At 44.0% G+C, this 13,016-nt stretch overlaps 1 protein-coding gene across 1 annotated transcript in view; it reads left to right on the plus strand.

Annotated features, from left to right (window-relative positions):
• Positions 1–4,187: 4,187 nt before the first annotated feature.
• LOC310989379 (adenylate cyclase 9) overlaps positions 4,188–13,016 on the plus strand; it is a gene marked incomplete at its 5' end in the record, with an annotated part of 30,351 nt that continues 21,522 nt past the window's right edge. The window contains one exon of the mRNA XM_083976415.1: positions 4,188–6,000. Within this exon, the coding sequence (XP_083832541.1) occupies positions 4,188–6,000 (1,813 nt within the window). The remainder of the gene's footprint in view (positions 6,001–13,016) is intronic.

Consider the following 13,016-nt stretch of genomic DNA (forward strand, 5'->3'; position numbering starts at 1 on the left):
CAGACCACCAACAGTAATGGTAGCAACAATCTGTAGAGAGGTGAAAGCTCGGGCTAATGAGGTTGTGTGGTTGTGCTTTTGGTATATTTCAGTATCAATTATCTTAATTTACCTGTGAATTAGATCCGGAATGGATGTGTGTCCCATTAAAGTAGTTGTTGATTCACTTTTATTTTTGTTTTGGTATAAATTTTAAATTAATCTTGGCCCAGTTTTTTGGAAGATTGATCATGAAGAATAAAGATTACTGATTGACTAGCGAGTGAAACTTTGTGGTTATTCTTATACAATGATGAACAGTTAAACAGGGAGGCTTGAACAGGAAAACAGAGGGTTCAAACTGCCCAGACTCTTTGTCCACTTTCGTCTTGTCAAGTGTCTGAGCACTAAGAGGTCCTTCACTTTTAGTTTTGAAAGTGTGTTTAATCCTGTAGCTGCATTGCACCAACAGTTTGTCGTGTTTGAAAGTGTGTAAGGGTGGTGTGTATGTGTGTGTGTGTGTGTGTGTGTGTGTGTGTGAGTACATGTTCAATTGTGAATATTGTTGGAAATTGGTGGTCGTTCTTCCTCCCTTGACCACACACAGACAGACCAGACATGTGTTTCTCTGTGAGTGAGTAGGCCTACACCTCCTAAAACAGCATTTACACACTAACTATCAAATGTGAAATACAATTGAAAACTAATGATAAAACATGAATTTAGTCTTTACTTAAATCAACATCAATGGTCCAATTGTGGTTCTTTCAAACATGAAACCCTTCCCAAAAATCCTGTCTAATGAAATGAACAAAAGTCTTCTAAAAGAACATCTTTGCAACATATAGGACAAAGGGGTATATGCGCAAGGCAAAGACACAAACACACTGTCTGAAACATGCATGCTTTAAATAAAAACAAATTATTGTGTCCTGCTCCGTGTGATTTCAATGGTCCTCTCTTTTCAGTTTGTACCTGTAGGGCAAGTCTTACTCATTTTATATGGTAGCCTATGCAAACAAGATTTATTATAATGCTAACTGGACCCAACATTTATGTAGGCTACATTAATCACATGTGGATGTATAAATGGAGGAAGTCTTTTCACTCCTCTCATAAAGGACATGCCTTTGTCATCACCTAAATGCATGTGAATTGCACAGACCCTCTTGGGGATCCTCTCACAATACACTGTTCATCTATATGAGGCCACACTGCAGATTGTGGAGGGCTACAATTTAACAATTCCCCTAGGCATGAAAGCAGGAGATTCTTAATACACTGTGCATGTTGGTCTTATAATTTCAGAAAGGTCACTGTTTGTAATAGTCTTGAATGTGCTGAAATTGAAGTGAGAAAAAAAATCTGAATTCATTCTGTCTTTTGCTGACTTGATTTTCATCACTCTTCAAACCTAACAAGTCTATTGGTGGTGGTGTTATTTTTGACAAATGTCATCAAGGGCTGTTTTTCTTCTACTTCTTTTTTTCTCTCTCTCCAAATTACTTTCCTTCTTTCTTCTGCTTTCCAGGGAAGATATTTAGCCTACATTATACACTTTATTAAGAAAGATGGTTTGGCTGAAGGGCGGGGGTGGTGGTGGTGGGGTGGGGGGCAAAAAAAACAACAACTAAACACGTCCCCACCATTCCCCGAAATCGTTACGTCGGGTTTCTTTCTCTCCCTCCCAAGTGTGTGTGCGCCTCACGTACCTCCACAGTGTCCCTCCCCTCCCGTCAGTAGTCGGTCTCCCTCCTGTGCTCACCACCAAACACCCACCACACCGGAAGCGCGGCGACTTGTTTTCAAAATAAACCACCACGAAAAGTCTGCGCGTGGAGCATGTAAGAGTTCATGTTTGTCCTGAATCGGTAATTAATACTTTCTTCGACGTAAGCATTTTTATTTTTTGAACCACTTAAGTAATTTGACCCAATTGTAATGCTCTCTCTCTCTCTTACAGCTAAACAACCTTTCTTGTAAGCTAGCTTTTAAACAGTTAGCTTAGCCTACGTGTTGCAAAACTAGCTATTTGTAGAGTTTAGCCAATATTTCTGAAAGATATGTCCAGCAAGACCATATGTCATCACCAAAAACTTATCAACAAGTAAGAATGACGAGTAAGCTAATAGACGGAAATGTGTTGGCTAAAGCTGCCGTGGCACACACGAATAATAATACTCAGCTAAATGAATGAGTCATGTGAGTGCTAGATTTAATTTTTGTAGCAGATATTTGGAAACAGCCTAGCTGTTTTGGGGTTTTATTTTGAAAGAACCGGCGGAAATGTCTTTAATAATATTCTCGATTACCACACACATACACATACACACGCACACACACACACGGGCATCTCTCGGCTGGACGGCTGTGAGCGCACAGAAGATGGTGGCGGCTGCGGCCACTGTGCTGCCCACCGCGCCTGGATAGCGCACCACACAGCGGCGTTTCGTGCGGATGTCGACGCTGCCGAAGGCGCACAGAGGATGGTCAGGTAACGGAGATAAGACAATCACAGCTCACTGTGGAGGTTTGCAAGGAATGGAAAAAGCTGGACAATGCAGGAGCCCCTGAACCATCTATTTGTCTTGGACTAGAGGGCAGTTATTTGGAGATATGAAGATAGTCTCCTGTGCATCACGTGTAGCCTATTTCAATTACAGTGGCTGGATCAAGATAGCACTCTGCTTTGACCTGTGGGACTAGGAGTGTGAGACTGAGTGTGTGTGTGTGTGTGTGTGTGTGTGTGTGTGCTTGTGTTTGCGCGTTTTCGAGGAGGGAGGGGGGCGTGGATCCGAGGTGGAGACCTTTTAATTAGCCTGACTCTCTCTGGGTTTTCGTCATCTGCTTAGAGAAGGGGACCGAGCCGCCGTGGGCAAACTTTACATCAGATACGAGGAAGGAATGGACGAGTGGCCACTTCATGCGGTCTGTCTGCTCAGGGCTGTATTTAAATTCTCATCTCAGCTGTCCGATTGACACAGAATAGCCTACAGCTCAGAACCAGGAGCCAGCGTGGTCAGGACATGTGGATGTTTTCTCGGGGCGCACTGTAAGGATGACTTGGTGACATTTGGTGCGTGAGAGTGGATACCAAAGCAATAACGATGCAATACTGAGTCTAGACCGGTTGGTGCATAGCCCTGGAGGAGCGTGTTTACACGCGAGTCACTGACAGCTATAAAGCAAAACAGTGTAGTGTATTTTCTCCGCACCCCCCTCTCTCTCACTCTCTCTCATTCACGTGTCTCCTGCAGACCTCCTGCACAAGATCCTCTGCGTTTGGAGACACGGCGTCAGTGGAGACTCCCGAGCGGAAAGTCAGGAAAGGACGGGGCTGCGTCCACGGGAACTGTTGCGATTAGGCCCTGCAGTGGCAGTTTTTGCGCTCATGTTCCTGCGAGGCTTTCTGAAACTGATCTGCTCTTTGAGATGAAAAGCTGACCCTTTTTTTCTCTCCAAGCAACACGACAAACAGCTGATTCATATCTTGCCACTTGTTGTCAGAGACATGAAAACAAACGCTGCAGAGGATTTGTTTTGAACAAAGTAACACCACTCCGTATTCCCAGTGTACCCGAGTTGTACGGAAAACTAAATGGATAAGCGATAATGGACATGCACCAGTAATGAAACTGCTTTGGCTACCCTCCAAGAAAACATTCAGTGACACAGTTCAACTGGATTATACACTCATGGTGATCACAACTTCTCAAGAGTCCCATTAAAATATTTTCTTGACTCACTAGGTTTTCTTTTTTATAACTTTTCCCTTCATGCACAGTATTTTGTTATGCAGAGTTTTCCTAAATATTTTTCCAATGAGTGAGACAGTGTGCAGACAGATGAGTGGACTGGAACAAAGCAGGCAGCGAGTGAACCTTGCAGTCTCAAGTGCGTCAAAACAGACGGGAACGTAGAGGAATGCAGGGACTGACGTCAAGAGTGGCAATAATGAACTACTGAAAATCTTTGGAAGGCCTGCTGGTGTTTCTACTGCCACTACACTGCTAACTGAGAGGAATTTTCTTCGAAGAAGCTTTTTTGTGCTCTCCTTTTTTTCACTTTTAAGATTTAACAATCATTACACTGGTTGTTATACTGTGTCTGTGTCTCATATCTTGCCTTACTGTTTTATCTGTGTTGTCTTCGAATTAACAGTACTTTCTGCATAGTTTTTTGATTTTTTGGACAGATTGAAACGAAACATGGCATCGCCCCAACATCAACAACTGCTGCCTCACAACACAGAAGTGAGCTGTGACTCAAGTGGAGACGGAGGCGTCTCAGTGAGGATTGGCAGCAGTGTCAAACACAAGCATGGAGGCGGGCCGCTTGGTTCAATCGGAGGAGGCTTCATCGGGGGATCCAAGCACTGCAAGTACAGCATCTCCTCGAGCTGCAGCTCCGGGGAGTCCGGAGTCAGGAAGCTGACAGTCAAGAGCTTTCGCATACAGAAGAAGATGCCTCAGCTTTTTGAGAGATCTGCAGGTCATTTCTGGGACCCAAAGTTTGACTCTTCAATCTTGGAGGAGGCCTGTAGAGAACGGTGTTTCCCACAGACCCAGCGGCGGTTCCGCTATGTGCTCTTTTACCTGGTTGCCGCTGGCCTCCTCTGGGGATTATATTTTGCCACCAACCCTTCCCGCTGCGATAGGACTGCCTTTCTCCTTCCCACCGCATCCTTCCTCCTTTTCTGCCTCCTCCTTTTCCTCTTAACCTTTACTAAGCTCTATTCTCGCTGCTACAATCAGGTGTCTCTGCTGCTTATTGTTGTAACCTTCATCCTTACGCTGGCCCCCCAAATCCAGACATCAAGCTTCAGGGAACCAGAATCTCCCACACCTACACTCGATGTGGAAGAGTTTAGTGGTATGGGGCCCACATACAACCTGTCATATGACAAGCTTCTGGGAAGTAACACCTTGTCTCCCTGTATTTCTCCTGTAGGCACCTTCTCCCTTTGTATTGAGGTTCTTCTCTTGCTTTACAGTGTTCTCCACGTTCGACTCTATGCTTCTGTCTTGCTTGGGTTTCTCTACTCTGTCTTTTTTGAGAGTTTGGGCTGGCTGCACCTGACCAAGGTAGGGGAGAGCTGGAGTATAGCCACTCAGTCAGACTGGGATACACTATGTTGGCTGGGCCCAGGCAAAGCCCTGCTCCACCTCTGCGCCCATGCCATCGGCATGCATCTGTTCATCATGTCTGAGGTGCGGTCACGCAGCACCTTCCTTAAGGTGGGACAGGCTATAATGCATGGCAAGGATCTAGAGGTGGAGAAAGCGTTGAAGGAACGAATGATCCACTCCGTCATGCCCAGACTTGTGGCTGATGAACTGATGAAGCAGGGTGATGAAGAGATAGGTGACAATTCTGTTAAACGATATTCCACTAGTGGTGCAGCAGCTGCCATCTCTAGCCCTAAAAATCATAAACGCAAGAAAACCTCCATCCCTCGGGGCCAGATAATTTTCAGACCCTTCAACATGAAACGGATGGAGCCCGTCAGCATCCTCTTTGCAGACATTGTCGGCTTCACAAAAATGTCTGCCAACAAATCTGCTCATGCTCTCGTGGGACTTCTGAATGACTTGTTTGGACGTTTTGATAGACTGTGTGAGCTCACTGGCTGTGAAAAGATCAGTACTCTCGGAGACTGTTACTACTGTGTGGCCGGTTGTCCTGAACCCAGACCAGACCACGCCTATTGCTGTGTGGAGATGGGCCTGGGCATGATCCAAGCTATTGAACAGTTTTGCCAGGAGAAAAGGGAGATGGTGAACATGAGGGTGGGTGTCCACACTGGCACTGTGCTGTGTGGCATTCTGGGAATGAAACGCTTCAAGTTTGATGTTTGGTCAAACGACGTCAACCTGGCCAACCTAATGGAACAACTGGGAGTGGCTGGGAAAGTCCACTTATCGCAGGCTACTGCTAACTTCCTGGATGACCGCTACCGGCATGAAGACGGACAGGTCCCTGAGAGAATAGGACAGAGTGTGGTGGCTGACCAGCTCAAAGGTACGTCTTTTAAGATTTTTTCCTTCATGAATTCATGTCTCAGTGTTTTGCTATTGCTTATAGTATGAGAAAGGTAGATGTTATTAGTTTAATCCCAAACAGGAATAACAAGTACCAAGGTCACCACCAATTGCTCCAAATTTGCTGTAACAATGAATCTTATTGCTGCAATTATTCCCTCATGGGTCCACAAACTTTGGCATCATAATATGCTAAACTTTATGTCTTATAATACTCCTCCCCTGCCATCCCCACAGGGAATGACTATACTTTTGCCAATATATCACAGTTCAGCTCCCAGGTGGATGAAAACACTGCAGGGGAGCATTCACATTGGTCAAGGTCGACACAGTGTTTTAGCATCATGTTTTTGTTCCCGGCAGAGATGAGTTGTGGTGTTGGCATTATGTGACTGTATAACAGACAGGCGCCATCTTCTTTCCCATCTTCCATTCCACCCTATCTCTTCCCACTCTTTTGCTCTCTTGTTGAATTATGTTGTCTTCCAGACGTCCTCAATGTGTCCCGTCCTCTTAACCTCGCTCTGAACCCCAGGGATGGCTTTACAACTTAATGTTGCTGTCACCCTCTCTGATAGAGAAGCGCCTGTAGCTTTATCTTCACCTCTCTATTGTGCCCTCTCTTTTACTTGCCTGTCAGCTGCATGGCTGCAGCTTTTATTTTTATGTAAATCGCCAATAGTGCAACAAATGCTGGCTTAATGGCTCTTTTTATCATATAAGGCTCGCTGATCCATTATCACTCAGTGTACAGTGTAAGTGACAGAGTCTGACAAGGGTACTCCAGATGGTTCGTCTGCCCATTTGAGTTAACTTTTGAGGTTTATTTTAGTTTAAGTGAAGTAGAATGTGTCTCCTTGGGGGCTCCATGACTGATTTTTGTATGGTGCATTCTAGATACAGTATTAATTATTGTTAACACACACACACACAAACTATCAGGAAATGCTGTGACTCTATACAGATTGCTGTTATTTTCACCTTGAAATCTGTGCTGTGACCAGTCAAGGAACAAGATTGAGCAAAAGTGTCTTTTACCAGCCAACAGGAGTGATTTATGGGCCTGCATTTTCCCCTTCATCTCTTAGATTAATGAGTGACTGCCGCTCTTGCTCGTGCTCCTCTTTTTTTTTATTGCAGGACTAAATGTGTTACTCACAGTGTTATCACCCCTCCTCTTCCTTTCCAGCTCCTTTCTTGCCTCCATCATGTATTCAGCTCCCCTCCTAAGATTTATCCTCTCTCTATAGATTTGCTGTGCCAGGGAGAGAGCTGGCTGTCGGGAGAGAGTTGTTCTCCAGCGCTGTAAAATATCCTCCACTGTCTAGTTCAGTCTGTGTAAATCACTAGGGTAGCATCGCAGCCATGCAGGATCCTGGCTGGGTCTGTTCCCTGTTGCCTGGCTCAGACATAAACTGCTCTGACCTATACACTGATCACTGTGCAGCTGTCTTCTAGGAATTTTTGATGTCTTTTTGAGTCAGTGCATATTTCACTTTCATACAAATGATATTTTGGCTTATGATTGTTTTCACAGTTGAGGCTGCAGAGTTTTTGAATAATTGTTGTCTCATCATGTTGGTGCACATGTTCATCAGTTTACACTGCCTTATTTATAGCTTCTCATTGTAGTTATAATCTATTCATAGCTCATTGTGGTAATGGTTCGCATAGGGTGCAACCACATGTGGTCAGCTGAGTGTTACAGCTGCATGTTGGCTCCTCAGCACTGACCCGAGGCCTGTGGTCTTACAAATAAGATGAACAAATAGAGATGTTGTGGCTCAGTTTTCATGCCCCTTTGTGGTTAAGTAGGACAGTTTGACAACATTGCAGTTATTAAGGGATTTTATTTGGTGGAATATAAACACAGTACGAATAAGCTTGATTTATTACTTGTTTTAGCTTTTGATTGCATGTACACCTTTTGCTGAGGTTGGCCCACCACCCTCCAGTCAGGCCTTGGTGTGTGTCTCATGGTAAGTCAGTCACCTTGGCGGCCCAAAGGGCATCTTTTCCTTTTCAGCCACAGCCAATAGCTGCTCCTTTCCGCATAGTTGGCCAGTTCTTTAATTGTTTTCCTGTGGGCCTGTCCTCTAATTCTGACTTCCCCGGGGAGATTTGCTGTGGAACTGGCTACAAATCCCTGCTCCACTTCAACCAAACACTTCATCTTTCCAGCCTCAGCCCTCTGCTTCAGCTGCCAGGTAGTACTGTACTCTTAAACAGAAATCTTCAAACCATATCTATTAAACAATGAAAATTGAAAAATCGATCAAGTTTTGTATAAACTAAACTCAATATATTCAACTTGAATTACTCAAAAACAGAAAAAAAAACAACAACAGATGACAATAAAACCAAAAACAAATTTATGTTGTTCTTGAAAATGACTTATACAATGAATTAAGTAGCACAATAGTTTATAACAGATAATATTTGTTGTCTAATAGAGCCTTATCTTAAACCACAACACACCTCACTGGAAGGATAAAAGTGAAATGATCCTTTTCAAAAGCTGCTGTGAACAGTGCATTTTCTCCACAAAACTCTAGTGTTTGCTTCTCAGTATCGGGCAGCACTGAGGCCACAGCTCGTTGTGTTGTGCTTTTTCCTTACTGGAAGTGGGGGCTATATTTGGCTCAGTTTCCCTGGAAAGTACCTGTTTATGTCCTTCCTTTGTGCTTAATGCAGAATGATGGCACCTGCAGAAGATTATCCCTTCGGAGCAGACTGTCAGTGTGGCCCTATTTTTTCTTTGACAGAGGCAGTGTTGCTTCTTCTCTCTGTCAAGCAGCCATTGTTTCCAGGGGAAATGGGAATTGTTTGTTTGCTGATGTTTACAGAGAGTGGTGTCTTACAATAAAAATGGAGCAGATGTAGTTGTTAAGCACATGAGCAGTTGCTGCCTCAATCCATAACACTACACTAGTGTGACAGGTGGATACTAGCTACTTAAAGTATATTTGCATACATCTTGGTGAACATAGCAGTTGGTAGAGACCAAAAACAGAGCTAAAAGAGAGTTAATATCCAATTTAATCCAACCTGCAAGGTGAGCAGGCTGCAAATTAGTGCTAATGTACCTCTGTAATTGCTGGTTATAGCTTCTCCAACTGTGAGGCTCTTCCTGTTTTGTATGTACAGTGTCTTCCCTGCTCTGAATCGTGAATCATCCAGGTTGGTAAATTGAATGAATTAATAAAAAGAGAGGTAACCCAAATTAACACTATAGCTCCACTTTGATGGTCTAAAGAAACCTGTCACTAATTTGAGCTGATAGCTCTTTCATGAAATTGCTCAGCCCATTTCTGCTTATACTCATTATGCACAGGGTTCTCAGTAACCAGCTGCCTCGAGGTAAGGCATGTTCTCAGATTCACTTTGAAATTGTGAGCATGACCTTTTCCAACTTAACTGTGGAGTGAAGCTGTGCTGGGGCACCTGCGTACAGTATATCCCATCTCGCCCTGCTCTCTCCTCTCTTTTGCCCTGTGGGAGATTTCTAATTAAGCAAGACTGGATAATCTCCTTGGCTAAAGTGATTAATGTTGGTAATTCTCCATCATCATATCTTCCCACACTGGCCTGGTGTTATCCTGACCCCCCCACCCCCACCCCCAACACATCAGCCACTTGCCAGCCAGCTGTTTTTATCTCAGTGAATGATATTGATTGCCTATAATGAGGCTGTCATGGTTGTGTTTATTTATGATGAGGCATCAAGAAAGATTCTCATGTCATGTGGATATCAAAGAAAATCAACCAAGGCCATTACTTTGCTAGCTATAAAACAGGAGATAATTTGTATTCTGGTCCATGGTATTAATTTGTCTCGATTCCTTGTCTACCTTTTAGCCTTCAGAACAATAATTGATTAGCTACATTAGGATTGATTTGAGCACAGAGCAGAACTTAGCTGCAAATAGTCCTGGTGATGAATGTTCTGTGTCCCCACTCTGGTCCTATTACTTCATGCTCTGCAGCAGGTATTAGTTATCGGGAGAGCCATTTGTGCTTTTGGGAGATTCACATTCGCACACACATATTCGCTTTCACACATCCCTGCCCCTGCACTGCGAATGCTTTTCCATAGGGATGCATGTCAGTCTGCAAAGTGTACAGCATTTGCCTGAGGCTCAGTGGAGAATTAATTATAATGGCTGCTATACCTGTGACCTTGACCGCGATAAATGAGGCTGCTTTTGACGTTGCACTTAAAGAAGCAGGGACTGATAAATGCAAACAGGAATCAACTAGAGAGGTAGATGAATTGCATTTTGCTGTGGTCTGGCTCTCCCATTTAAGACTCAGTTTTGGTCCAGTGGATGGTGATACTAAGTGGACAGAACTTCAGCAGCTTAGCCTGAAGACCACTACTTTAAGCTTACCATGTAACTAGACCTCTGTGTTGAGCTTTAGTGTGGACCACAAGCAGATAAAGATAAGCTGTACACATTTAAGTCTCTGGATTTCACACCTTAAACGGCTGTGTGTGTGTGTGTGCGCGTGCATGCTCCATCCACACACTTCTGCACTTGACAAAAAGGTAAACGCTTTGGCTTTTTTACCTTATTATATACACAGCTGTCTTCTCCCCCTGCCAGCAATCATATACGTAGCATAATTTTTGTCTAGACTCTTGAATCCAAATCAGTATGCGCACACAGCATTCAGCCCTACTGTAGAGAGACGGGGGGGGGGGGGGGGGGGGGGGGGGGGGGTCGATAGTGAAGTGGGATGCTCCAAGTGGAGCGGCTTACTGTGATTTGGGGTTAAGGAGGGGTAGACATAGAGCTATAGTGTGGTTAGGCTGCTGTGGCAAATGTCGGGATGGTTTATATAAACAGTGGCAAAAGATTGTGGTCCTTATTACTATTACACAGCATACTGCAGTCCCAGGTGGTTGAAGTCTGGGAGGGGGATGTGACTCCTTAAAGGTTGCCATGGGGGACAAGCGGCTGTATTGTATTGCAGTGACCGAGTCCTGCCTGGAACACCTTGGCTCTGCATGGTAGATTACAGCTCTGCCAAGAGAGTAATGGCATAATACATCACACTGCATTGTTCGGCATCACCCAAGATTACGGATCATAGTTCAGCACAGCATGGCATCGCAGCCTGCAGCAACACAATCTCACCATTTTTCATCTTTGGCTTTATCATACTGAACAAGTCTGCAGAGCTGTAGCATCCCTTGTCATGCTCTGCACACAAGAGGCCATTGTGGCAAGGTTATTGAAGGTCTGCGATGTGGTGATTAGCTGGATATTATAGCTGCAGTCATTGAGGCTATCCGCTGTTACTCAGCAGGGCTGTATACCAGCAATTGTTCTAGGGGGACTGTGTAGAAAAGGTATTGCTTGCTGCTTGGACCCATGCTGCAAGTAATAAAAGATTTGCACTCATGTGGTGTAATGAGTTTCTAGATCAAAAGCAGAAAGCATATTATCCTAAAGAGCTCTGCATAATCTTATCTACATGGCCCAGTGAGCTCCATATTGAACTGATACTCATGGAGAGTCGTGCTCTGAACATCCATGTACCCTGTTGTGGTCCACTTAATCCTGACAAGTGTCAGAGGACCCTGTAGACCTCCCCACCCTCCTATAGGGGACAGCTGTCCCATTGACTCAATGCTGAAGTGTCCTGCCTCTATCTAGTCTGACAGAAATGACCCAGGGCGAGGTGGTTGAGAGAGCCTGATATCAGCGCCACCACTGTCTGTCTGATAAGGAGCCACACATGCGAGGAGCTGACACAGCTGAGCCTGCAGAACAAACATAGGACATGTGGAATGTGGGGAGTAACATGCTGCACAGCATGTTGTCTAGTACACGCTGTTCACCTTGCTCAGTCACTTGCAGTTTTCATTCAATGCTACTTATCGAGTGTTATGATAACAGAGGCACCAGTGCTGTGCCATAACAAATGTCATTATTATAACATTGTGATAAAGCAGTGATGACTTTTTCTTTGATATTGTAGTAAAAATATACTCTTGACAGTCCTGGATTTTTTAAAATGAATGAATGAATGAAACACTTAAAAGTCGCAAATGTTTGTGCAAACCTTCATAGACCATTTACCTTTCTTTCCTTTTCAGTAGATCCCCGACTATAACTCCAATTGATTAATTATTTAGGTAATTTGTGAAGGAAAAAACAGAAAACCCTTGAGCAAGATTTTTTATTTTATTTTTATTTTCTCTGGGGTTTTTTTTAAGTGTAAATTCAGTAGTTTGGTAGCCTAGAAATCTAGATGCACCCTAGCGGCAGCAAAAAATATTTGCTCCGTAGGTGGGTCTAGAAACGAGCCAAAGGAACTTTTTGAGTCTCGAACACCGATTGTGTTCACCAATCACAGCGCTCTATCTGTTTAGAGAGTCGTTGGGCGGGCTTAACGCGATGGCGACATACATTTTAATTGGCTTGTCAGGCTAACGTCATCCTGCTCTTTGCTCTGATTAGTCGTAGCGCTACCCTAATGCGTGCAGAGGCAGTTTGAAAGACAGCCTTCATCCCGCCCCCTGGATTGAGCCGAGGTCTACCGGTCGTTTCCAGACTATACATTTTAGTGATATAGTCTGGCTTGTCAGGCTAGTAGTTTGGGGGTTTTGAGGATTGCCTTGACAAACAAGAGATATTAACATTGTCTGAAATATTGAAACAAAATAATCAGCAGATAACCTGGAAATTAAAATAATCAATTGTTGCAGCTCTAGTTTGAGTTATAATTTTGTTGATATTGTAAAGGGAGTAAAAATTACTAGTAACCAAGACATATCAGATATCACACTTTTCACTACAGGTGCTGATGTTATACTATCAACTGGGTGTTTATACCATGTGCTTTGACTCCACATTTCAGTTGCTCTGATTAACAGGCCTAGGCTTTATAACCAAGTGTCACCAGAAGACCCTGATTGCCACCCTGAGGGCATGACCAGATACCCCTGGGGTCACATTTAACTGCTGGTTTAATGCAGTAATGCAG

This window comes from Trachurus trachurus (assembly GCF_905171665.1).
Source record: "Trachurus trachurus genome assembly, chromosome: 8".
NCBI classification, from domain to species: domain Eukaryota; kingdom Metazoa; phylum Chordata; class Actinopteri; order Carangiformes; family Carangidae; genus Trachurus; species Trachurus trachurus.